Source organism: Pocillopora damicornis, chromosome 2 (genome assembly GCF_964200805.1).
Source record: "Pocillopora damicornis chromosome 2, jaPocDami1.2, whole genome shotgun sequence".
In the NCBI taxonomy this organism is placed as follows: Eukaryota; Metazoa; Cnidaria; class Anthozoa; order Scleractinia; family Pocilloporidae; genus Pocillopora; species Pocillopora damicornis.
The window spans coordinates 18,107,581-18,134,576 of NC_142671.1; the positions used below are offsets into that span (position 1 = coordinate 18,107,581).

General features: G+C 36.3%; 2 protein-coding genes across 4 annotated transcripts; one reads left to right on the forward strand and one right to left on the reverse strand.

Annotated features, from left to right (window-relative positions):
• Window positions 1-673: 673 nt before the first annotated feature.
• Window positions 674-21,850, reverse strand: LOC113681651 (zinc metalloproteinase-disintegrin-like MTP8). 3 transcript variants are annotated; one of them, XM_089195982.1, is made up of 28 exons: window positions 21,626-21,834; window positions 21,343-21,461; window positions 21,066-21,142; window positions 20,872-20,944; window positions 19,385-19,467; window positions 18,922-18,985; window positions 18,297-18,345; window positions 18,075-18,136; window positions 17,863-17,928; window positions 16,971-17,042; window positions 16,049-16,218; window positions 15,126-15,207; window positions 14,640-14,724; window positions 14,254-14,314; window positions 13,581-13,680; window positions 13,216-13,287; window positions 12,107-12,205; window positions 11,747-11,827; window positions 11,175-11,225; window positions 11,008-11,071; window positions 10,225-10,330; window positions 9,880-9,990; window positions 9,198-9,276; window positions 8,081-8,167; window positions 7,548-7,632; window positions 6,092-6,145; window positions 3,974-4,136; window positions 674-3,495 (listed from the first exon to the last, which is right to left on the reverse strand). In XM_089195982.1, the coding sequence occupies exons 1-28, from the start codon at window positions 21,699-21,701 to the stop codon at window positions 2,700-2,702; spliced, it is 3,087 nt and encodes a 1,028-aa protein (XP_089052108.1). In that variant the 5' UTR covers window positions 21,702-21,834; the 3' UTR covers window positions 674-2,699. The 3 variants fall into 3 exon arrangements, with proteins under 3 accessions (XP_089052108.1, XP_089052110.1, XP_089052109.1); XM_089195984.1 differs by lacking the exon at window positions 6,092-6,145 and having other exon boundaries at window positions 3,974-4,127; window positions 21,626-21,850; XM_089195983.1 differs by lacking the exon at window positions 6,092-6,145.
• Window positions 21,839-25,869, forward strand: LOC113681639 (transmembrane protein 128). The gene is made up of 4 exons (XM_027198745.2): window positions 21,839-21,992; window positions 22,070-22,229; window positions 23,520-23,681; window positions 24,709-25,869. Exons 1-4 carry the CDS (start codon window positions 21,902-21,904, stop codon window positions 24,809-24,811), a joined length of 516 nt encoding a protein of 171 aa, XP_027054546.2. The 5' UTR covers window positions 21,839-21,901; the 3' UTR covers window positions 24,812-25,869.
• The last annotated feature ends 1,127 nt before the right edge of the window (window positions 25,870-26,996 follow it).

Sequence of the window (26,996 nt, forward strand, 5' to 3'; positions counted from 1 at the left end):
AGTGCAAAACCTGAGCTATTCTCAAATTTTTTTTATCTCTGACTTCAATTCGCAGAACAGTTTTTAGTCACGGTTAAAATGACAATGACAACAAATAACACTGAATAATATAGCAGGTAACCTTCGTGTTGTTTCATTTTGATAAACTTCAACATGAAGCAAGCTTAATTTATTGATGACATGATTCACGATAAAATTAACAGCAACCATTCTTGGAGTTTTCATACATGGTTTAAAAAATGTATCAAAGAAAAGTCCTTACGTTGCTTAAAGCCACGCTCAATTACAAAAGGTAACTGAGTCCTAAAATCTTAGATCGCTTGCTGACGATCGTGTTTCCTTTCGGGAATCCAGAATAAATGTAGCGGTAAACTTTCACAAATTCACCGAATAAAATAAAGAAAGTAACCTGATTATATTGGAAATGAGTTCTGAAATCATTCCAAACAGCATCATCTCGTTTATGAGTACACAATGAACGCAAATACTTGGCGTTTTGATCACGACGGGAAAACCAGCGAAATGACGTCCTGAACTTGATGGGGAGAACGGCAACGCTAACACCGGAAGTCGAAATAGAGTCGTGTCCAGATTATCCGCGCGCTTTCCCGTTCTGAAATGACGTTCCCGTCCTCTTGCTAAACCACTCTATTGATATGAAATAAAGCCAGGATACAGTAATAAAAACATTTAATATTTTTAATTTTCCAATTTTAATCAACTAAACTTTGGATTACAAATTTTTTTTGATAATTTTCAGATACGGGTATTTTCTTTGACCCCCTTAACTAAATTAAGCTCGCGTTCTCGTGTATGATTTAAAACTGAAACAATGAATAAAAACTGATTAAAATAAAAAAAATGTATGCATTTACTTTGATATAATTATTTTGAAATAACTGTTTCCCGACTCAGCCAACCATGTGAGAAAGTAATTTTTAAATGAGCCTAAATTTAAAAAAAAGTGATGTGTTTAAAACTGTAATATAAAATTCACGAACAGTAAAATGAAGAAAAGTAAAATTTTTCCAAAATTTAAGTGAAGAAATTTATTTTAAACTTCACACTTTAATGCAGAGAACATACGTGTAACAGGGTTGTTGAAAACCGTAAATAAAACGTTTGGAGATTAATGTGAGCGTTTACAGTCAGCTGGAAATGATTGACCAGACCAGTGAATTCATAGAAAGTATTCTGTTCTTAATAAGTTTTAGCATAATTCCATGAATAATTAAGCCTTTAGTTGTCGTCAACCGCCCCGGCTTTCAGCTTCAGCCAAGCCAGTAATATACACAAACCTACTTTTGACAATTCTCGCTGTAAAGCGAATCCAACAATATTGATACATTAGCTGCTTCGAAACTGTTGTCTTCCACTATGATCCTAATAGTACAGCAGAAAATCTGTCTGTAGGAATAAGGTCACGAAAACAGTGCTTCAGCTGCGGGCTCGTAGCCAATCGGAATTGAGACTGCGACTGTCAGGATTGTCGAGCCCAATTTGTCAATTTCTGAATTCTATCCACTCTCTGACTACAAAATAAGCCAAATAATTTTATAACAGATTGGTCTGGCCGCCCCATTTCGTCCAAAGATTTGTGGGTTTCTAGGATTTAGGACAATTACTTCATTCGGTGGCTACTAAGAATGTTATTTGACAGTGTAAAATGTACTATCTGACCATATGCAGACAAACGCCACAAAATGGCGCTTTCCGAAAAGGCATCAAAAAAAGAATCATATCCTAATCTGAGTTTCCACTAGAAGTCTCCCAAACTAAGGATGATCGAGCTAGAAAATTTGGCATTTCAAATTAAGTTTCGTCCTAAAAAGTTAAGTCTTGAACAACACAACAAAACATGACAATTCTATAACTTAATAGATTTAACTACGTTGTTCATGTTCGAAACTAACTTTTCATCTTTTCTGGTTAAGATAAAGGGCTGAATTTTGAGCTATGTGCGAAGAGATGACCATATTAAGAAGGTTTAACAAGTTGTGTCAGAGGTAACAAGAACATTCACACCAACATATACACAACTGAATTACCAATTAAAGAAAATTCCTTAATACTTGCATTTTTTTTTCATCCTTCTTGTTTAGGTGTTTAAGTACCCACCAACCCAGCGAAAAAAATGTGGCAAAAGAGCACGTGTAATAGTGTTATAGAAAATGCTGTTGTTCAACGTGGTATTATGAATAAATTAACGTTTAATCGTTTGTCACACAATGTGAGAGTCTAGCTAATCAATAAGCGATTGATTGGCCTGATTCTTACATACCAACGATTTAACGTTCATTTATGTATAATAATGCTTAATAAAAACACTAATTATAAAAACAAATTCCTTGTCTTGGATGGAAAAGTTTAACCACCCAGTCTTTTCATTAAAGAAAGTGACATATTGCCTGGTGATAAAAGGATTATCGCACCTTGTAACATCATTTGAAACATCGACTTAGTTAAATTGTTTAAATGTATGTTAGTTTACCTTACTTAAATTAGCATGTTGTATCATTAATTTACTTTATAATGAAAGCAGCCCGATTTACGATGGGTGATTAATTTAAAACTTTCTCGTTCATCATATCTTACTGGCGGATTATTATACGAATTCAATAGCTGTCTATGTTATGGGCATTTCTTACTTCAGGACATTCTAACTCTATGTACACCATATAATGGCGATATCCCGTCGTTCACGTCGGCTTTGATCCAGGACGCTTTGGAATGGGCCCAGGGGGCTTAAGAGGAACCTTTTTAGGGCTTGCAACATTTGAAGCTGAAAGAGGCCTATCGTTTCCGGTTCCGAGGCCCTTTTTAATATCAGACGGTTTCAGTGGAATGGAAGATGGTCTTTCTTCTGAAGGTCCTTTTACAGCTTTCGGAACCGGCCTTAGTGGAACTATCGGTTGACTCGTAGGGGCTCTAGATCCCTGAGCTGGGTTTGAATGTGTATCGTTTTTCTTATCGCGAGGGGGCCATTCTTTCGAAGCCTTTACGCCAGGGTGGGGAGGGACAGATGGTTTATCTAAAACACCCGCGTGACTTTCTGGTCTCGGAGGTTTAACAGGTTTTACCGGTCTAGTTGGTTCTGTTACTGACGGAGGACTGGAGGCGCGATTTAATGATGCTGTCTTGTCACCTTTGGGTGGCCAATCACGATTTCGAAGTTTGACAGGTGGAAGGTTGGGAGGACGCTTCTCCTTTTCTACAACAGGTGGTTCAGGTTTATCCGGTTTCGGTAGGGTAGGCTTAAAGACCACTGGTGGCTGAGAGGCCGGTTGTTCTTGTTTAGTGGATACAGCTGGGAATTTACTTGTCCCTAACGGATTAGTTGTTATATTTACAGGCTCCTTACGGGTAGTACTTGTGAGCGTAGGCCCCGATATATCGGGTCTCGGCTTTAAGGGCTCCGAATTTGTCGTTGCTGTAGCTTCTGCTCCATTACGAGCCCTGGTTTGTTTAGGAGAAGCCCGGGACAGACCTTGATAACTAGGAAACGAGATGAAATACAGATAAATATAAATAAAATCTGCCAGTCAATGAGATCAAAATAAGCCTTCATTCTAGCAAGGATAAAGGTTCCTACAAAAGGTAGCCTCTGTACTCAACAAGAGAGGTAGCTATTTTCAAATAAACAACCCCAACAATGTGAGCGCGAAACACACAATCAGTAATTCAGTCCGTCAAACAAACAAAAAAACAGACAGACAGACAGACAGATATAGAAACAGATACATTACAACAGACAGAGAGAAACAAAGAATCAGGCAGAGACAGACTGACCGACAGAAAGATGCAAATAGGCAAAGAGACAGATACTACGAAAAGGACACAAAGACCAACCGAAAAGACAGACAGAAAAAAAATGTACACACAGATAAAAGTAGACAAACAAAGTCAAGAAAAAAAAACTATGGTGGAAACCCATGAAGGCACACATAGAAACACCCACACTTAGTTTCTTTACCTTTTATTGACAGGGGCCTTTTGCTTGAATGTTTGCCATTTCTCTTTCAATTGCTTCCGGTAAATAAAAGCAAAAACAGCACCAACGATCAGGAAAATTATAAAAAACACCAAAATCAAAATCCCAGCCAACTTGCTTCGCTTTGCCTGAGGTTCTGCAGTCCCTGTTGACAGAACGATGCCAGCATCAAGATTAAATTCTCCATAAAGTTTTGAAGATATTTCCTCTTGCCAGTAGAGGTAAGAGCTTGAAGGGTCAATCTCATTATTCTTGTCAAAACCTATCTTGTAACTCTCTCATTATCACGATAAAAATTTAAAGATTATATTGTTAATATTTGAAACAACTTAAGTCGACTACGTGAAGGCTAAGTTACTGCTAGCAATATTGAACCACGTTGTCCAGTTTACTTAGCGCATTCTTTGCATACATTTTTCTTTTAGAAACAGATTCTTGCCGTAATCTTACTTCATGAAGTTCGGACAAGCAAGCTGATTTTTACGCATGCTTACGTGAAATTTCGTACAAAAGTTTGTGCAAACCGAAGTGTTTTTAGTTTTTTCTTTCTCATGGTTATTTCTTAGAGCATCCACTGCCTCAATCCACTCCTTAAGAGGTGACACTGCTCCCTCTCAAATAAATTACAAATCAAGTACTGAAAGCTATGTGGGATAGCTATTGCATAAGTTTGGTCTGAAACCAATAAGACGGGAAACTTAACATCAACGCTTGGGTACATTTCAGTGTACTCACAGATCTCTTCAGTAATTCACCTTTGTTCTGTTCGGCCGATGTGGTAACTATGGTTTCGTCTTACGTTCTACTGGGCTGCTTTCAGTACAACTGCAGCTTTTTGGTCAAATACCGATACAACATCAAAGTTGTTATGTTTTTGGAAGCATTTATAGACATCTAAAGGATTGAAGTTGTTAAACAACCAAGAACACCCACTGACTAAGTGATGACTAAGACCTGGAAGTTCTTCCAATTCCTTATTCAACAACTTCAATTGTTATTCGTTGTTAGTGTTTTTGCTTCGTTTGATGAGTTTTTCAGGATTAACAGAAATGAAAACCGTCCACGTGACAAAAAGACTTAGTTATTATTAATCATTTATTACTATCATTTTCTTATTAAAATTGATTAATAATCACTATTTCGCTCAATAAGTTAATGGTGTGGTTGCCTTTAGACGAGTATAATGACTCGTATATGTTAAAGACGCGATGTTTAGCAATTGATCATCGATGAACTAAAAAAATAAAATGCCATGTTCGTGTGAATCTCCGTGTGTTGCTCGACATGTTCTGTGCCACTTGATAAGACATTAGTAGAGGATAACGTTGGCATGTTTACTTTTTACTCTTTTATCATGGTTAGAAGCATCAACGCACAGCAGAGCTTCGGTAAGTGATCGACTCTCATATGAAACGACGGAAAGTTTTTCACCAGATTAGGAAACAAAATTAATCTCAAATTCACCCAAATTCTTGCTTTATGAACTGGAAAGGCCGAGGTAAAAATGTGGGCATAAGCGACAATTCTAACTTGCAATGAAACGTTGGGAGTGAAGAGTATTTGCTAAGATTCTTCCCCTTTAAGGGATCTGCAACGAATCCGGAATATGAAACAAAAAGCGATTTGAATATGAGTTATATGCCCATTACCCCGAATGTAATGTCAGAGTCAGTCACATTTATGAGCGATATCTTAACTATGTACCAGTGATCTCTGAGTTATCAAGGCTACCAGAGAATGGATTTTACTGATTCGAAGCGTGCAGGTTATCATCGGAAGAAAAGTTTCCCTTTTCTTCCCGTCATACCAGGCGCATCTTCGTATCCCCGATTCACTAATGGCCAGTCTCTCATCGGCAAAAACAGTCGAAAGTCTGGTACTTCTATGTATAATTCTACGTTTTCAGTATAATTAGGCGTTAAAATTACAGCAAGGTTAGAGCTTTAGAATAGTATTAGGGCTTAAGAGGTTATTAGCGTATAACAGATTAACAGTGCATATATGTATATATATATATATATATATATATATATATATATATATATATATATATATATGAGTAGCGTTAAACAGTGAGGACAGAGGAAATAAAGGTCTTACCTGGCACACCTGTGAAATTAGTTGGGGTGCTTATTGTGTACTCTGTACCATTACCTGTGCGTAAGGAAGGGTTTAATAAACTAGCAAGAGTGTGGATGAGTGTGGAACATCCACCAACTACTATTCATTCTTGATAACACTACACTACAACAGTTATTTTAGATGCGTCTTTAACATTAAGTGTATTTACATGAGGATCTTACTAATTTCAAGTTCGTTTCGTAAAAGAACAGTTTACTCAGGACCAATCACGACACTCGTTTACGAACCAATCAAAAAGAAGTATTATTTTCACCGTTGTTATGTGAGCTATGTCATGTATCTAAGTCTGGTTATTACAAAAACAAATATCAAACCTTGATAAATCTTACAGTTAGAAGTAACCATTTAGTCGCGAATATGGTTTAGATACACCAATTAGCTTACGACGTCTCATATCTAAGAAGCTCAGTCGCAGTTTATATCAATGAGGTCGTATTGGTGATATTAAATTTGGCATTAATCTTTTATCATCATACTATACGTGAGTAAGTAATGGCAAGCACGATGTGATATTTTTATACGCACGGCAAACCTTCATCTTTCTGTACGCGTTAAAGAAGAATTAAAATAAATCATTTTAATATGACCTCTCATTACTGTTAATGTAAGTTAAATTTAAAGTTAAATTTTATGAAAATTTATTTCAGGTTATTTAAAAAGAAATATTGTACAATGTAGCACTGCAAAGAGCACTATTTTCAATTCAAGCGTATTACTTTACAACGTTCGAACATTTAAATTTTATGAACGACTTTAAAATTTTTAGTCAGTGAAGAGAAAGTTTAATTCACGAAAGCACTGATTGATTTTAAGAAAAAGTATTGTGTAATGCACAAAAAAATCGCGATAATACGAAATGTGGTCGATAGCGGAAAATAGTGCAAGGGCGTAACCAAAGGGCGTCCTCAGATAAACGCGACCCCCTATGTGGAACTAAAAAAGCTAGTGATTCTGGTGTTAAACCCCACCCTGGTGAGAATCCAGCCAACAACCCAGTATTAAAGGCTGAAGCATCCAAATATGTTGAGTAACACGTGATGGTCACAAGCTGTCGCATCTTACTTATTGCTTCCAACAGAAATTTAGAACTTTCATCTGGTCCTGTACATCTTAAAAATCTTGCAAGTGGTTGTTGAGGTCCTCCGGAGACATGTAATCAACAAGTCTTGGAAATGAAACGTCATATACTCTTTCAACACGAGGTCCTCCATGCGGTCTTCCATCCACCACGACAGTAAGATGAACCACACAGCACCCTCGACAAAACCTATGTTTCTAAGATTACTGTAGCGTACATAACATCTCAGAACCTTTCTAGGAACTCATACCGCACATACCTCTTTAATGTATCGCTATTCTAACTTCTGACCGAGCTCGCAAGGCGATACCATGTTATACATTTAGACCCACTAACCTTCTGTTCCACACTTCTGTGGAACACTACAATCTGCTCCTGTCCAACAACTATGACAGAAACACTCTGCATCGTTGTTACAAATCTGAAGGGTTTGAATAAGATAGAGGGTGTAGTTAGGAAGTAGTCACAACACTCACCCGAAAAAGGCGGGGAGTGTGCACGAGAGGGGGGGGGGGGGGGGGCGCCTTTTGACTCCTAAGTGTGGATGAAACGTAAGGCAAGATCAGCTTACGTTCAGAAGGCTCCACTTGCGGGGCTTATTCAAGCTTAAGTAGCATTAAGCGAACAGGATTATCACAACTACTCCTAACCCTCCCTCCCCTTGTAAAGGAAATACCAGTCCATCGCAGAGTTAACCTCATCCCTTCTCTACGTTTCCATAAAAGTTTGCCGATATTCACGTATACTCTTGGGTGGAGGAACTGTGACGAATGTGTCTTGCTCGTTAACACTACGCAACGACCAGTCTTGGGAAATAACATCAACATGAGCTCAAGGACACTTGCTACAACTAACACAGAATCACTTACCCCGTTTTCACCTGAGCAGTTGTTTGGACATGGTTTGTTATTGGCATTAAACACGTCTATGCTGATACATTTCCGCTGAATGCAAAGCTAAGTAAAAAATACAAAGGATGTGTTTTTGTGTTAGTAATAAGTGGAATATATGACGCATAAAATCACTTTACATTCGTTCCCAAGTTACTCAGTAATCCCTCTTGACCTCCGTACATCTTGAATATCACCTAAAATTGAAAACTAGATCACTGGATCATGCAATTCAAGAATTTTCATTGGCTTAGCAATTATGGGTTATGAGCCATTAAACCTTGCACGCACATGAAGATGTGTTAAACCGGAAGTGTTTTTGTACATTGTAAAATTCCCTTAGTGCTTAAAACTAAAGTTGAATAAATTTATCTATATATTGGGGCGTTTTTAATAAAACAATTATTCCACTCGCACTTGTTGGATTTAAGACGATTATACTCTATGATTATGATGATTTGAAGTTGATTATGCCCTACGCGCTTCGTTGGATATCTTTCATCTCAAATCCAACGCACGCTCGTGGAGTAATTGTTAAGTGAATAAATAATTTATTCCATTCCCTCCATGGATGCTTGGGCGACTAGGTGAAGCATAATGAAGAAATATAGAGCAGTTTCAATCCAGTATTAAAATAACACGGAATTTCGTCGCTTTTGCTTCACTACGCTGTGAGATTGGTCAAGAAAATGCACGTAAACCGCTCAACTAATCTTAATCATAGCTCTTAATCACAAGTCATCTCCCCAATTTTCGGACACCTGTGATTGTCGTTGTCATTAGTTTGGATTTGGTTTGAAGACACACGTTGGAAAAGTGTTCCAAGGAGCTGATCAATAGCGAAGAACAGTAATACCAGTAACCCGGTCACTAAGGAGTAAAAACCTCATGCTCTTTTCTTTACTTAAGATACAAACTAGGCAATATAATTCAATGGATTGTGATTTCTACGATTTACTCTTCATCTTTAAGCGCATTGACTGAAAACCGTGACGAGCTACACGATCTAATAAGCCTGTCGCAGCGATAGATGACCTTAAAATATTATGGGTTAAAATATTTTTGGTAACAAACAAGAAACGTAATTAAGAGATACCATATTCTTTCCACATTTTGTCCCTTCCAAAGTTTCACCAGGATCGGGAATGTCTGAGCCAAGACTAACGGAGGCACTTCTACAAATTCAATAAATAGGAGGTAAGTATATCTTTCAGCTCCTCTTGGACAAAAAACTAAAAGGATATTAGAAGCAAGGAAACTATTTGGGAGGAGGGATGGGGACGGGTTCCATGTTGAGTCCTACAACGAGGACGTACTATGCTATTGCGAGGTGCGGAGGGTTGAAAACGCTCCATTCCTTAACACTTTAACCAATGAATTGATCTTGCTGGATCAAATGATCAAACAGCTTGAATTGGCCCAAAGGGTTACATTGGTCCAACTCGTTTACCTAGATCCAACCAGTCGAGATGGTTAAAATGATCTATACGCTTAAAGTGGTCTAACTTTATAAAAGGTCAACGGGTGAGTATGGTTTGAGTGACTACCATCTAATTTCTTCTTAAAGATCAACCTGAATCAAATATTGCAGTCGTAAGAATAAAGGAAATGATCACCAAATTTAGCAGCTCTTGACTATTGGACAATTTCTCTTCGCCAGTAACATAATAAATGGACAAAGATCAGTAAGAAGAGTATGTATACTAATGTTAAGGTGTGAAGGGTCAATTCTTGAACGGAAAAAGCACTTTAATTCCTCTCAACAGTATAGTACTAACTTGCAAAGTGTTTCGCCAGAGGTGTGTCCATAAGTGCCTTTGGGGTGTCCGATTATTGGGTGGGTCTTATCTTCTACGTTTGTGCATTGAAGCATGCCACAGAGCTTGTCCCTACAAAAAAGAAACAATTAATTTGATAAAAAAAAGGACTAAAAAATCGTTCACAGTTATAGAAGGTTTCTGGTAGGTAATCTTTTTAGCTAGTTATGCAGATCCAGTGTCTCGATCAATCTTAGAAAATTTATTGGGGTAGAAAAGCCAACAGCAGGGATTTCTTTAGATGCACTTGGAGTTACTCTCAGAATTAGCATGCTTTGCGAACATATAATTATGAATAATGCTTACTTTTCATCACACTTCTTATACACGTTGCTACCCTGAAAGCCACAATGCCCTCTGTAATTTCCTTGCTTATTCCAGTTATAACAACCGTCTGGGCCGGAAAGTGCATCTGAATGGATAAAATGTATTATTAGCGATGCATTATGGCAATTCCATTTCATTTCCTTTTTTTTCTAGAAAGGTGGGGGGGGGGGGTTATGGGGGTGATGAAACAACAATTTTCGTTTTTTTCATATTTGGACGTGAAACTGCTAAGCCACCTATTTTTGCATTAAAAGACATTACAAAACACATCTGATCACAATTCAGGTTAGGCTATATTTTTCAACCTTCAAATGTTTCTGTTTTTCTTTTTTAATTTAATCATCCCGCTGTTTTGTTAGAAAAGATGAAAACTTCGTCCAAGATACTCGCATCATTGCTGATTCAAGCAACTTGCAGAAAGCAAGTGACATAAGAACCTAGAAATGGCCTTGCTCATCACGGAGTTCTCTGTGCAAATCCCTTATTCGATATGAAAAACCCTTTGACCCCTAAGAGTGACTAGCATCTAATTTCTCCTCACAATATCACCCCTAAATCACACATTAAGGTCATGAGAATAAAGATAATGATCAATTAGGTGATGTTAGGTTGAAAAGAGTTGACGGCCACGACACACGAGCTCAAGATTTACCACCTTTCTTATTCTGGGCAGAAAGTTTGTTTCACTAGATACGCACAGCGACGAAAGAGTTGGAACATAAAACAGCTTCAAGCAAAGATTCTTAATAAGATAAAAAGTACCTTTTCCCCAAAAGTCTTTGCACTGTGTGTCGTGTAAGGGGCATTTGCCTTTGAAGCAGTATCCCTTAAAAGAGCAAAATAGCATACCAATTGATGAAGACATGAATATCTTGGACAACAGCAAGTTGAATTCACGATAATGGAGAAGTGGCATCATATTTTCTCACCTCGCCATTGGCACAAGTTGCACCATCCTGCACGTATTTATTGCTGGGACACTGAAAGACAAGTCGAAACATGGTACATTTTGGGTCCTATAGCTTACAAATCTACCCTACAGGTAGAACTGAAAGAGGCTGTTAGTGCCATTGATGACGCACAAAATAAATAAATTTATCAAAGACCTGCTTATTCTCAACCTAAAATATTGAGTTCAAAGAAAGGAAGTGTTCTAATTCATTCATTTTATTCATCAGGAATATTGTGCCAGGCTGGCATTATTCAGCTGCAAGCTGGGTGTTCCAATAGCAATAATCATTATTGCCAGAGCAATAAGGTTCTTGCCCTGAAATACACTGGATGTAAACAAGGCAATTTTTCATGGATAAAGAACTACATTATCCTGAGTGGAAAGTACCTTGCTGATTAGATTTCAGTTTTAATTGACCAATCTTTACTTATGACAATACTTTTCACAATCAACCTGCTTTTAAAACTGCCATAGGCTCACACTGGAATATGATAAACTGTACCACCCATGGTTCAAAAAAAGGAAATGCAAAGCTATTGATTCACTTACCAATCCTGATTTTCCAGTACAAACTTCTGGTAAATCACATTCATTGATCGTGTCGCGACAGAGAAAACCTTGAGGTTTATGCTACAAGGAAATCAAAAGGGAGAATATTTTGTCAAATCAATGAATAAATTTTGAGAAAAAATTCAACATCAACCTTAAGGAATATATTCATAGGAAAAAAATCAATTCGATTCACATTGCATTGTGAAAATAGATTGCCTGTGAATCGACAAAAACTTCCCAGTATCATTTAGTCTGCTTCTTACCATTTTAATGGCAAGTCAAGGGATTTCCCTAGGTGGTGGTTGATGCAATTTAATTATAAGCAAAAGAATTCCCTATGTGTTAATTTAAACTTACTTTACATTTGTCACAACATGGGCCAGAATCACATTCAGAGGCAGGATGAAGCTTGCAGGTTGTGGCATTACAACAATGATCACCATACTTTTCACACTCCTAACACATAACATAATCATAAACTTCCATTAAAAATTGACATGAACTACCTTAAAACTATATTAACTACATGAGGTGCACATGTTGATAAAAAAAAAAAAAAAACTTTTGCTCTACAAGGTGTCTGTGGCACAAAAGGAAATTTCCACCAGACTTCAACAAAAAGAACTTAAGCAGAAGTAATAAGACATAGTCTACATTAGATTCAAGCAACCCATCCTGACATCAACAGATCCTCTGCCATAATATCAGAAAGCTAATTTACCTTCAACAAAGTTTCACTAGGACTTGTTAAGCTACAAGAAGACAAAGCTACCACTAACCATGTGGCATACATTGAATTCAACTATGTTTAAATAATTATTTGGGTAAAAAACGGGTGGTTTGAGCCCATATGCAACTGATGTTTCAAAACCCAGACCTTCAGTAATCATCAAAGTCAGGAAAGGACTAGATATGCAGGCTGTACCTCTAGTGGTAGTGCTTTCCAAGCCTCCTAAGATCCTATTGGCTAGAGGTACAATACAATAGAAATTTCATCTTCGGGATCTTTCCAACCAGTAGCACTATGACAAAGGCATTATAGTGGTGACACTATCTATAAGTTTTGTTTACCTTTGGTCAGGAAAGGAGTTACTTGCTTATTGACTTTTTGTGAAAACTGATCAGCAAATTTTATCAAATTGAACAGAGTGGCCTTGTAATCAACACATCAAAACTGGCCTACTGCAGCTCATGAACTGTTCTTAAAAAAAAAACAGCCAATAGTACTACAGTCTGTACACCAAACTTGGCTGATCAGTTTTCAACATCCAGGTGCATTTCATTACACTAACAAAAAACTCTTATTCACTCAACATTGATGATAAGTTCTGTTCAGATAACCAAATGTCAGTTGCTGCCATTGGCTACCACCTTTTTTTAGGCCTACCATTACCCCAAAAACTACACCACACAAATATATGGAAACAGCAATTTTGCTTCCAAATTGTTTGTATGCTGTACTGTACCTCTATGGTGCCACAGTCACATTCTTCACCCTCCTCTTTGAAGCCATTGCCACACAATGCATCTCCAAACAACTACAAGTGCCAAAAAATACCACAGGTGATTCAGAATCTACTGGTTTAAAAATTATTGCAAGGAACTGATCTGACCCACTCTAACAACAAGGTAACACATTTACAGAGAGAACAGGTGTACCTATTGAGTTTAAGAAGCTAAGAGAGATTTGGTCAAAGACACCTTTCATAAATTTTTTGATTTGTTTCTTGAGTGACTGAAAATGTCATTAATCCCAAGGAAACCTCTATAAACAAGTTAGTGCCATAGTTGTCCATTTTAATCTCAGAAGTTGTTATCAAAATAAGCTTACGTTTGATGGAGTGTTAAACAAACAGGCATCCAGGCCCCGCTTCAGGTATGTGTTAAATGAATCTTTGCTGCATGATGACCAGTCTGTTGAGGGTGTGTTCCTGTGTTAAATGAAAACTTGTTTTAGTATACACCATGCTACCACCTGTCTTCACTGGGAGTTCAATCATCAGACAAACAGTTCTCTTTCTTTCCCTTATGTTATGACTGATAAATGCCTGAGGCTAACTTTTCTTAAGGCAAGGTTAGAGTAGTTTCCAAAATGGGATGTGGGGGGCCCACAAAAGATTTGCAGGGCAATACCCTGGCCTTAGTTTGCCTAACTAATTTTCCTTCACCTTCCACAGCATTTAGGTAAGCACTCATTCTACTAAAAGGTACAAGGGTAGTGCCCTTTAATATTGCATCTCATAATAAAAGGAGATGAACAGATACATTTACTCTAAAGAAGATGAGGTGTCCATAACTGAAAACAATTACCAAAGGGAATACATCACTACAGAGTTTGTATGGGATTTTTGTTAAGTCCCCTATGAAGTACACACAATTGCACTAGCATGTATGGAAGATAAACCCCAAAATGTTTTGTCAAAAGGGGTTAACAACAACATCCTAGCAACATACTTCTGACTCTGCCTCAGTCCCTAAATGAAAAAAATTCAGGAAAGACATACTTTGCTACAGAAGACATGATGCATCCTTGATTAGCTGGTGCATCACATTTACAACCTGGAACTGAATAGGATAGACAACATATGTAAGTAAATTAACAACTTTAAATCCCTGGTAACAAACAATTACAATTTTTGAACAATCAGTTAAAAGGAAATAATAATAATAATAATAATTCCAGGTCTTGGGTTTTGTTTTTGGGTAATTAAAAAAATATATAGCAATAGAATACTAAAAGCTATTTTAGTAATTATATAAAAATAAAACTTCTGTAATAGGGAATTGCAAAGGTGAAAAATTCACATTTTTATCTCACATTGCTTTGGTTGCAATGTGTAGTGTACCACAAAGTATATCAGGACTCCAAGATTTTTGTCAATACACTTACCGTCCTGATCATGAATAAATCCAAAGTTGTGACCCATTTCATGAGCTAAGGTTGCTGCTGTAGCTGCAGCGCTGTCAGAATGATCCTTATTACAAAAAAACAAAGCAACAGAGAAACTATCTGGTTAACACATAACATAAAGCAAGACAAAAATGTTTGAAAAAGCTTACCCCATTACTTTTTTGGGTATTGTGGTGCATTTTGTAGGCTAAAATGCTTGCACTTGTATGATTGTTCAGATTTTTATGTTGTCATTTTTTCATCAGTTTTTGTTTTCCCAATGCCCTCCAAAGTGATAATAATAGTAATTAATTAATTCAACCTTTTATAATTTATGCAAATTTATAAATAATGACATGACTTGCAAACATTAGAAGGAATTAATGACCACCTGACTGACCACCCAAAGATAGAAGATACCTTTTAATCCTTCTTATTTGAGCAAATAATTTATGTAAAAATCAGATTAATTTTAATGACATGTACCTGTACTACACCACCAGACCTCTCACCACACATGGCCAAAACTGAAGCCTTTCCAACAGTTGAACCTTTAAAATTTATCCTCCTGAAAGCAAAAGCACAATTATAATATTATCAAAAATACCTCTCTTCTCAATTTCCTCTTATTGGAAGAAATCTTCTAGATAGTACACCCTACTATGTAAATCTGTGGTTTTTTTTGACAAAAGCGCATCAGTACCACATTCAGACCTGAAACCCTATAAAACTTTCCTATGGTCTATCAAGGTTCATTCTTTTTTAGTCTTTTTAATCTCTCTCTAGAGAAAGAGCCAAAAAAGATAGCATCAAGTGGAGAATTCTAATTCTGAAAGGTCTCCTGTATTAACAGAAGAAACAGAAAAGTCACTCTCATCATCCCTATCAGCAATTTTTTCTGGTGCTTTCAATTTCCACTTGCATCTTAAGCCACAGGTTCCACTATTATGAACACCAGAACAAATTTTCATGCTAAATTTGTATGGAACAGTTGCTAGGTGACAAGCATGAATAGTGTTTAAAATCTTCTCTGATTGGTCTCCAGGCTCTTGCAACAAATGGACCACTGACAATGACAATAACATTACTTTTAAATGGCTGGATCACAGCAACTACAAAAGTGCCATATAGCACTCTTCAGATTTGGGCATAATAAAGGAGGAGTGCCATGGGACACTCTTAGAGGGTTGTCCTAAAACACACTTATGTTGGTCACTGGTGTCTTGAAAACCTGAGAGCACTAAAACCTAGGCAACTCTTGCTGGAACTCAAACTACATATTAACGAGACATTGTACAAACTTCATTCCTGCACCAAATCCTTTAACACATACGGTATTTGTCATTAGTAAAACAAAGATTTTTATGTAGAGTGTTTGTTTATTACTTCCATGTTTTCATCATACTCACGTCAGCAGCTGTGCATTGTCATGTGGGTATTTTTTGACCAAATCTGAATTTCTGTATTTCATAAAGTTTTGTAAACTCTTGTCTGAATCTTCATCAACCATTATTTTATCGCCTTGGGTCCAAGTTTCCACTGCAGTCAGAGCTACACGTATCTTGAGAGGTCGGTACAACTTAAAGGCAAATTTAGTGTTAAATAGTTAGTAGCCTGCATTTGAATATGTAAAATTTTTCAGAACCTTACTGAAGTTACCCAAAGTTCTGTTTATCTTGAAAAAATTCAACTCCAAAGTATAGATGCCAATGCATCACCCAGGAGCCCCACTGAGATACAGAGCAAATCTCCTGATGTCCCAATTTGGATGCTAATTCTCTGACATTAAGGTAAAATTTGATCACTTTCCCTGATTGAATTTTAACACATGTTATATTCAGTCTGCTTTGTATGACCACTTTACAATTGCTGACTTTGATTTCCTAGCATCTGCATATAGTTTGCAATTATTTCAAACAAAGGAGTGTATATTCTTCATCACTGCTCAATATGTCATGCTCTGATTTGATGACAATTCAAATTTAATCTAAGTCCCTCACAAACAGAGCACTTTTCCTGCACATATATTTAACGTTAAACAAAGTTGAATGGAGGGGAGTTAGATTTTCAAGTTCTGTTAGCAATCTTTTTAAACCCTTTAGTACCAAGGAGTTCTTCATAAGTAATTTCTACTTACATTATCATTACATTGTCAAGGAAAACATTCATGAGAAGAAAGCTTAAATTTTGAACAAGTGCCATATGAAATTGTGCATAGCATAAGATATTTTGCTGAGAGTATAGCACCACAATATTATTCATTGCTGGTATTTACTGCATACAGCAATATACATGATACAGAAAGTCTTACAGCAATGCCTCATTACTTACAGAGTCTACAATGTTAGCTATCATCTTTGAACGATATTCAACTGCTGTCCTGTTACTCTTAAAGTACTTGTACTAAGAAAAAATGAAAAAAGCCACTCAGTGGAAACTGAATTTCACAATCAATAAATGACATGTTAAATGATCCACCACAGCATTAACCATTAACGTTCCCTTTGTTTGCTGTAGGAACTGTTATTTATAAGATTGGGGGGGGGGGGGTGAGTGTGTGCATGCAGTTTTTGTACGCCCTCCCCAATTTCTTGCAGAAAAAACCCTCACCCTGCAAACAAAGTATGGCCCCTCAAAAATGATTATTCTCCCATTTCTGGTTACTCCCTCCCTGTAGTTACACCAACCCTTCACTCCCCTCTAATAACTTTTCTTTTTTCTTTTGTGTTTTGTGTGGTGTGTGCGTGTGATGTGCACGTGTGGTATCTGACCCTTTAATAAAGTAATTTATTAATAACCTAAGTAAAACTGCTTTATCTTTTAAGCCCTCAATGGTTATAATGGGCAGCCTGAACTCTCTCCATTTTTTATGTAATTTATATATTATTTTTTGTATCATGTAAATAAATGTAAGGTGGAAATAAAGTTGTTGTTGTTGTTGTAGGTACCTTGGACTGACTTACACAGTTGTGGCCTGAATTGATTGAAGTTTTGGAGACTACTGCTAATTGTCCTCTTCCTGGATAGGGTGTTAGTTCCAATACCCATTAACCCTTTAACATCTGAGAGGGACTGGTACTAATTTCTACTAACAATAAAGTGACACAAATAAGGGAAAAGATCTCTAATTTCAGAAGCTAGTGATTGTCCAATAAATTCTCCTTGTCAGTCCCATAATAAATATAAAGAGAACAGTGCTATTGTATAAAAGTGTTCAACTGACCTGACTACCATCATTGACTATAATTAGCTCCACAAATTTGGTTTCACTCATCACACTTCTGCGAGACTATAGAGACAATCACAAAATTATAAAAAAATCATTTAAAAAAACAAGAAATTTTAAATGAAGACACAACAATTGGGCCATACATAAGGTTTGAAACTACAACAACAGAACCATTCAAGGGGAAGGAAAAGATAAAGAAACCTTACCCGATGTTTTCCTAGAGAAACAAAATCCTCCATAGAATGTGTAAAATCAGAATGCGTCACACCTGTCAAAAAATCATTTCTTTTCTTACGATAGTAAATAAATTTATGTCTTTAACATTTCAAAAACTGGAGTTATTTTATAAAGTTAATGGTGACTCTCAATATATGCTTGAAGTCTTAAATCCTGAACAAATCATTTTAATTTGCATAGTGTTAACTTACCACAATGTTTTTTACCAGTTCTCAGGTCTGAAGCACGGTACATAACATGCTGTGTGTGGAGATAAATGGCAAGTTTCACTCAGAGGCATATGAATATTCTAACTAGGTTTAATTTCTTACAATTTATAGAGAAGGTACCTTAAAAATATTTCACAAGTATAAAAAAAAAAAAAAAACAAAAAAAAACAAAACAAAACAAATAGAAATGTCTTTATCTAACACCATTGCATTAAGCAACTGCTATACTAATTACCACCACAAGCCTTAAGAAGAGGTTTTGAAACCCAAACTTCCATCATTTAACCCTTTACACCCTAACATCAGCATCCACATTCTCCATTCTCTTTTGTATACCTTTCTTTTGGTACTGACAAGGAGAATTTGTATAACAATCGAAGCTTCTTAGGTTGGTAATCACTTCTTTTTTTCTCAAGATCTTAATAAATGACTCAGCAACATTACTGTAAGGAGAAATTAGGTGCTGATCACTCTTAGGGTTGAAAGGGTTAACAGGCCAAACAGTAGCAATAATTAGCAATCATGATGTATGGTGTAAGGGAAATGAAAAAGTCATTAAAAATAAACACCATTAATGAAGAACCACTCATAAGGAACTAGAACTTACTCTGTCTGCATTTCCAGGGAATGGTTGAATGTAATATGTCTCATTCCCATCATATATCATTCCCCTGAGAAAGACATTTCTCACAAATTTAAAATGTTTCATCAGACGAGTTTCTCATGGGCTTTTTGTTTGGGCAAGGAACTATTTTTTTTATAATGAAATGATTTACCCTTAGAAAATTTTCCAAAAATTAATACAGACATGTAAATCTTCAACACAAATCTGATTTCATACTCAACAAAATTGCATGAAAAGAAAAACCATTTCTCAATGTAGCATTAAGATGAGTATGGAAAGTAGAAAGTCTTTGCAAAGCTTCGCCATAGCAAGTCAAAAAACATTCAAAATAAAACAGAATCCAACCTAACTGTAACATTATGTCAAAACTATTAAGATAATGAGACACGATGATTTCCCCTTGTCTTCCTTAATTCCTTTTCATTCACCATTACCATTCACTTACTCGATTCCTTGACAAGTGCTAATAGCAACAATTGAGTGCTTCAAGCCTTGAATATTTCCTTGATAAAAACAATTTTCATTTCTCTACAAAAGTAAAATAGAAATTTTTAGTTAACCTTTAGTGGTGATCCTGTTCTGTGATATACATTGCATGCAAGTTGCATGTTTGATTCAAAGCAAATAAAAAACTGAAAGGGAAGTCCTAGTTCACAACATCCTTGATTACCCTCATAAAGCAATGAGACCACATTAATCAAATGGAAACAGTTCAATATTTTTTGACCTTTTACAAGTACCCAAATCTCATCCCTGGTTCTGCAGTGGTTCCACCTAAACAATATACACTTGTGCTGAGAATGTTTTGCTTTAAATTTTCAAAACCAACCTTTTTTCTCTCTCTTCTATCTTGCATATATTATTTTAAGCTATGCATTTTTTCTAGTTCCAATTTATGAATAATCTTAATACTTATGGTCAGTAAAAAAAGATAAGTTGTTTAGTTGACCTTCACCTTCACTGAGAGCAGATAAACTACACAAAACACACCGCTAATGAATGAATCAAGCTGACATGAAACAAAATTATACAATGGCTATTATTCCAACTGTATCAGGCACCATACAACACTTTTAATTTTAATACAGTGCAGCAAAATCAAACATTGTAATCTGAAACAACACTTCTCGGTTTTGTGTTAAAACATTTTTTTTCCTGGATGTTGGATTAAACGATCAAAATATCGTGTTTGGCCACAAGCTGAAGGAAGATCTAACGCAAGCTCAATGTCATGTTTTGTCTCACACCTGTGAGCCTTGGTCAATATGTTAATTAACCTTCCATTTACTCATAAATGACCTGATATGTTACAATTGAATTCTATGAAGGAGGGAAAAAAGTCATATACGCCCTTTTATGTCAGCACAGCAAGGTGATTCCCTGAACTAAACAGTGTTCGATCGCAATAAACAAAATTATAATTGTGAACAGTTATATATTTTAATTTCGACATAATCAAGAAAACAACAGGAACTTCAAGAATTATCTCGTCGAATCGCGATAAATCGGTTTCAAGTCTCATGCACTCTCTCATTTCATGTCATTTCATCGCTTTCGTCGGCTGGTTAGATCAAGGAATCGGACGTCACTTTACACTTTCAAATATCAATTGCGACAACAAAACACACATGTCAAATTAGCCTTTGACAGAATTTTGCATCTCTTTTAGAAACGAGGCGAATCACCCAGGCAAGCTAATGGTATACCGCTCCCTGTTTGAAGAACATGAGAATAATTGCTCGGCAAACAAACTCAAAAGGAATTTTTGTTAACACCTATGTTTGACATGCAACTGTGCGAAGAAGATTAGGCCTTTTGACTTTAGCAAATACCGGGCTATCTCTTAAGAAAACCCCAAATCGCTTTACATGAACCGAAGTCGGCTATGAAATAATCCTAATTAAATTTATTCTGTGAATAGGATGAACAAACCTCATTTTTGGAAATGATTTCTCCACCATCCGTTTTAAAATATCTTGACACATAATTGGCGGAGAACAAAACGCTGTGGAACAAGAACAAAAATTCGATGAGCCCAATCTGTGGGAATATCACGGAACTTTTTAAAAAAGCTTCGCAAAAAAATTAAGATAGAAATCTGTGTTAGACAAAGTAACAAGGCTTACCGGTTTTGTACAACATCTAAGACAAATTCCTTGCCAAATCCTCTAAGGGAAAACGTTGCTCTTCCCAAATGACCACCCTAAAAGAAAATTTGGTCGATGATTCCATTGAAGTGAGCTGCAATTTGCTGATCGCGCGGCAACAGTCGAGCTCCGTAAATGAAGAATTCAGGAAGTCAAATCAATTTGGGCCCGACAACATGAAACACACAGTTATCTTCAGATCAGAAAGAAAGAGCCATAAAATTGTGTCATCATTGTCTAATATTGGCTCACTCACCGAACTTGATTTCGTTGAAGTATCTCTTGTTCTTCTCCATCGGCCTTGTTGATTAAGGCTTAACCGCGGTGAGACAAACTGGTAGCTTCGCACTTCTTGTCTAAAACTGCTCTCTTTATCTACATTTAGAAGGAAAATAAAAATTAACTTTTAAGTTCATTCAAACCGAAGACAGAGAAATAAAGCTGAGCGATGATTATCATCCTTTACAACCGCGAGGAAATCATTATAAACAGAGAATAAACAGAAAACAGACTAGGCACAGCGTCCAAACTTTTCTCACCTGAGTTGCCTTGCAGAAAACCCAAGTGCACAACAAGGATTATGAAAGAGATTTCTAACAGATTTAAGCTCGTCATTTATGTTACTAAAGAAAAAACAGCTTCCTCTATAGACGTGACTAAGATACAGAATAATTCGTTCGCGTTTAGGTTGCCTATCCACCGCCCGTGGAGGACTGTCACGTACTTCCTGTGATTGATCGGTGATCAAATTCCTTTATGCGCCCACTGTACTTTAAACTCAGCGAGGCGGGTTCTAAGTGTAAGTGTACCAAAAAATGGCGTTCAAGGATCGATCAAAACTTAACGACGATCTTCAAGAGGCATTACTTCGTCGTAGAGATATACGATATGATTCTCTTTTAAATAGTAAGAAGCTTTGAATAAAATTATATTGTTTATGTTGTATGATTTACCCAAATACGTTGTTACCTACGATTTTCTAGAGAGGGCAAGAGAAGAAGGAGAAAGACTACTGAGGGAGAATGACCCAGCATCAAAATCTCGAATAAACCCTCATTCTGTGTTTTGGATGATAGCTGCAATAGCTGTATTCTATTACACGGACTTTTATGTCGCTGTGAGGTTCGATCCACGAATACATAGGTGAGCCAGCCTGAGATTTGACTCATCACTATTCATCCCGTAAGACTTATTTTGAAGTACAAGTAGTTTTTTTTGTAAGATTATACACCGTGGTTTGACAATTTCTATGTTAAATATAGTCTTTTTATCTCATTTGCTACGTGTGTTCAACCCTCTCACTCCCAAGATCACAGTAATAGTTTTCCCTACTGTCTGCTCTACGATTCTTACTTTGTTAGTTCAAAGAATTTGTTATTGAATCAACTAATAATCCCCTAATTGATATTTTTCTTTATTCTTATCACTTGTCTGCTTGATACTGTATTGAAATTTTAAGGAGAAATTCTGCTTTGGTCACACATGGGGGTTAAAGGGTGAAGTAGCGGGTTGTAGAACATCATATCAGGTGCAGCCAGGGTAGTCAAAAGGGTTTTGATAGACCTCAATTCTGACAAATTCTGCCCCACAAGATACTTTATACATGCCCTAAAAATTTTAAATTTTGATAGAAAACATCTAAAATACATGCACACAAACCTCTGCTTGTTTACTAAATTTAAAAATTCATGAAAAAATGAGATAATTTATACCTGTATTATGCATTTACCTTCTACTCTAATCCTACATCATGTACATGTATCTAACACCTGTTCCAGGTGCTTATATTTTATTTGCCAACTCCCACATCTCTCTTGTGATTCTGACAACTTTGGATTAAAAACTACAAAAACCACATGACATGCCTACAAATTATTAACTAGTTTACAGCTATATCATGTGGTTTTCCCTTGACAACCACCTCACAGTCAATAAAGTGGTGACTAATTATATGGTTGTAGGATTACTGAAAAAGGACAATCAGTGACAGTGACTGAAGCTTAGACAACCTGATTGAGTAGAAATGTCAAATGTCAGACCCTGTGACTTCAATTTTGCTTTTGAGGGTTACCCTCACCTGGATGATCACTGATACCACAAAATAAATCGACAGTTACCTCTGAGAAAAGCCATTAAACAACTTTATGAACTGAAATCCATAAGGGTGACTCCCTCTCTTCCTTCCACTCCCGAGACATATGAAAAGCTTGGGGTGAAGACTGGATTAACATATCTTGAAACCTTTGTCAAAACTCTTGCAGGTGCTACAGTATAGGTTGTCTAAGGTGGAAGCTGATGACCAACTAAATGGTTTAAGACAGATGTTCCAAGAAATAACTACTCATGATTAGACTTTGCATTATCCTTAAATCATTGACATAAGTTCACACATTTTTTTTCATTATTCCTTTTTATAATGTCTTTGCATATCAGACTATGGTTGTACATAGGAGGTGCTCTCATAGGATTCAACTTGTGCGTTGGTTGTTACTGTGTCCTATGGCTCAGCTACTATAAGAAAATCACAGATTGGGAAAAGCACTCTCCTTACATCATCCCAATTGCCACTGCATCTTTTATTGTTGGAATGATTTGGTAAGTGCAGATTCTATGATTTCTCTGACAAAGTGCTAATGCTCAAAATATTAGCTTTAGAAACTCTTTATGGTCAAGTGGCCAATTTTTTCAATGCCCTCACTGATTTAACTCTACAGTTTCTTTAGAAGCTCCCCCTTTATTCATTTGTGGGGGGTAAGTTAAATTTCTAAAGAAATTGTGATGCATCAATGGGAGAGTATAACAGGGTAATTTAGCATTATTCAATTCGGTTGATAACATAAATTGGCCACAGCAAAGAGTTTAAAAGCTGACCTTTGGAGCATTAGCTCTTTATCAGAGTAATTTTGTTGTGCTTTTTATTGGTTGTAATAACCAAAGGCATTTCCATTCTCTATAGATTAGAGTAAATCCATTGTTGATAAACCTTAGTGGTTTGTCAGGTAGTTCCCCTACATCTTGGTATTTCGTACAAGATTCCTCATAGGTCTCTTTATTCATTTGTAACAGTTACTGGAGATAATTTGGGTGAGTTCTTTATTTAAGGCTGGCTTGCATAAATTTAAGCTGTGGATTTAATCCTGCTTTTCTTTGGTTTTTAAATGATCTGAAGCATTCCCACTCTCCATAGAATAGGGCATATACATTGTTGGTAAACCTTAGTAATTTGTAAGGTGGTTCCCCCATAGCTTGGTGGTTCTCATAAATTGTTACTCTTGGATAGAGGGAGGCTCAACAAGACTAATGAGTTTGACTGACAGCACAACACTTTGATCCTGAGTAGGATTCAGACTTTGATCTTTTGATCTTGAGTCCAGCATTCTAGCCTCTTGATTAATATCTCATGTTATTGGATAACTTAGTCACTATTGATCTTAGAATGATAGGTTGAACGTGGATAAAGTTTAGAAGGGGGTTGAAAGATCAGGATAGCTGGTGTGGTAGCTGAATCACTATGATTGTTCAAGGTTTTGGGAGAATAGACAGGATGTAAAACAGGCAGTGATAGTTATTTGCTTGAGCACATTGATCATTGTGATATCAGTCACTTCACTTTCTTTTGCAGTTCCATTTATGCACTCTGGCCTGTGTGGAAATTCTTGACGCCTTTTATAACCTTCACATTGTTCATGGGAGTTATTTTTTTAGCAACCTTAATGCCAGTATGAATTAAAATCCTTTCTCTGGAGTAAAAAAAATTGATAACCCTTGTAATACTAAGATTGGATAAGATACTCTCCCTTCTTGCCATTGGAAATTTTTTTTTCATTGTATAGACATACTTGTAACATCCAAACAAAGTTGCTTATTTCCTTCACCTGAAGTTACATTTTAACTATTAATCCTTTAACTCCCATGAGTGACCAAGACATAATTTCTCCTTACAATGTCAATACAATATCAACCAGATAAGTGATGAGAATGAAGAAAAACATCAATTTGGGGATAATTAGTTGATCCAATACAAAATTCTCTGAACAAACATTATAAGAATTGTATTGTTGATGGTAAGGAGAATTACAAATTTGATCAGGGAGTTAAAGGGTTAAATTCTCAACATCTGTAGCTAATTCTCCCTTATAGCTGCCAAACATTTCTCTGTAAATTAGTTAGGAGAATGTAGTGTTTAATCAAGGTAACCAACTTAAACCAGATGGGTTTGAGTATTCTCATTTTGTGTGAAAGGGTGAATAGTTTCCAAGTTGAGAGGATCAACTTAAATGGTCCACCTGCTGAATCAATTGAAAACTAGCTATGAATACTTTTTGGAAATACTTTTACAATATCTGTTGGTATTCTAAACAAATTAGCTGGTGATTTCACGTTTTCTTTTTTTTATTGATAGAAATGCAAACAGACTAAGCAATTAACACAGTTAAGTATAAAAAGATCTGTCTGTCTATGGACATAAAATTTATTTCCTACTCAAGAGCTGGAATGAGTCCATACCGCACAGTTTATTACACTAAGTTTGTTGTTTCAACAAGATTTTAAATCGGGTTGCTTCTGAGGAAAAATGCTTCAAAGGGAATTTTTTCATGTAAAAACTGTCCTTAGCAGAACAACCATTGCAAATATACCTATTCCATTTTTGTATTTATATTTGTAAATATATTGTCCATAAATTTGGAACCTAACTTATTTTACAAGTTGTAACAATTATTGTCTATGTTTGCTACAACTTCAAAGTTTCTCATTAAGATTATCAAGATTTTAACCATGCAAAGGTGATCCACTGACGTGTGATGTATGAACTTTTGGTGTGGGTCAATTTCCACAGTCGGTACATCATTAAAGAAAACAGCCTTGCTAGCTATTTTTAGGATTGCGTTGTTTTCAACGAAAGCACTTCAATGAGACTCCGGACGTAAAAGGGGTCAAACCAAAGGTTAAACTTGCGATAGTGTTGGGAATTCCATATAAATAAACTGTACAGTTGAAATTTATGTAAAAGAGCGTAGAGGCAAATGCAAGAAAGTCTGGTTTGATTTCAGATCGTTCGAATTTCTCGTCAACCCCTAGAATAAATTTTCAACCCAAATCTACGATGCACAGCAAATTCGCATGCTTCAAAGAGGAAGAAAACTTCATTTTTTCCAAAGCATGACGGTTTGTCCTAAACTTCGAGTTCTCTGGTATGCTATGGAGTTCAAACGCGCAACGTTTGATAGAAATCAAGTTCGCGTGATTAATAAACTTTTAATATTCTGAGTAAGAATATTTCTGCCGAACTTTCATTATTTTGAAGTGTTGCGGATTTAATACGCACAACCTTTGAACCACTTCGAGTTGACGTAACCGGTTCTAAAATAAAATTTCCGTCATATGCTTTCAGCTTTCCACTGGAAGTTCTAGTTTTAGCAAATTTAGTAACCTGAATCGATCTTTCGCATCATTATATGTACAGTTTAAGTGAAACATTTTTCTTTCTTTCCTTGTTCCTCTACTTCCTGTGTAAATCCTGGCTCCGTCGAGAACTTTTCATTTTCGTTAAAACCGCTCTTTTTCTCCATTAGCTTTTGAGCAAAAGCTCTCTAGATGAGGCACGTCTGACTTCAGAGTGTTATAAAACTTTTTTATATTGCTGTAGCTGCTGTTTCGAGCGTTATTCCTCGTTATGAATGACATATCAATTCGAGCAGCTGTTTCAGCTGAATGTCGGATTATTTTTTCCATACAGGAATAAGATTTGTGGTTGATGAAAATAAATCCGGAATTGACGTGTTTCTTCCTAGTATTAGGTTCTGAAAGCGGTTTTGTAATGAAAGCTGGCAAGGGATTAAAAAAAAAAAACAGTAAAACAAGACAATGAAAGGGTTAAAAACTACTAATAATGAAAACTGGTCTGGATCT

Bases quoted from the DNA above. Each gene is read 5' to 3' on its own strand.
- LOC113681651 (XM_089195982.1), bottom strand. From the start codon at position 21,701: ATGACGAGCTTAAATCTGTTAGAAATCTCTTTCATAATCCTTGTTGTG. The intron at 18,986-19,384 runs GTAAGTGAATGG...TGTCTTTCTCAG, and splicing joins AGCACTTGTCAAGGAATCGA to GGGAATGATATATGATGGGA. The intron at 15,208-16,048 runs GTGAGTATGATG...TTTTGCTTTCAG, and splicing joins GACAATGCACAGCTGCTGAC to GAGGATAAATTTTAAAGGTT.
- LOC113681639 (XM_027198745.2), top strand. From the start codon at position 21,902: ATGGCGTTCAAGGATCGATCAAAACTTAACGACGATCTTCAAGAGGCA. The intron at 21,993-22,069 runs GTAAGAAGCTTT...ACGATTTTCTAG, and splicing joins ATATGATTCTCTTTTAAATA to AGAGGGCAAGAGAAGAAGGA. The intron at 23,682-24,708 runs GTAAGTGCAGAT...TTTCTTTTGCAG, and splicing joins TTTATTGTTGGAATGATTTG to TTCCATTTATGCACTCTGGC.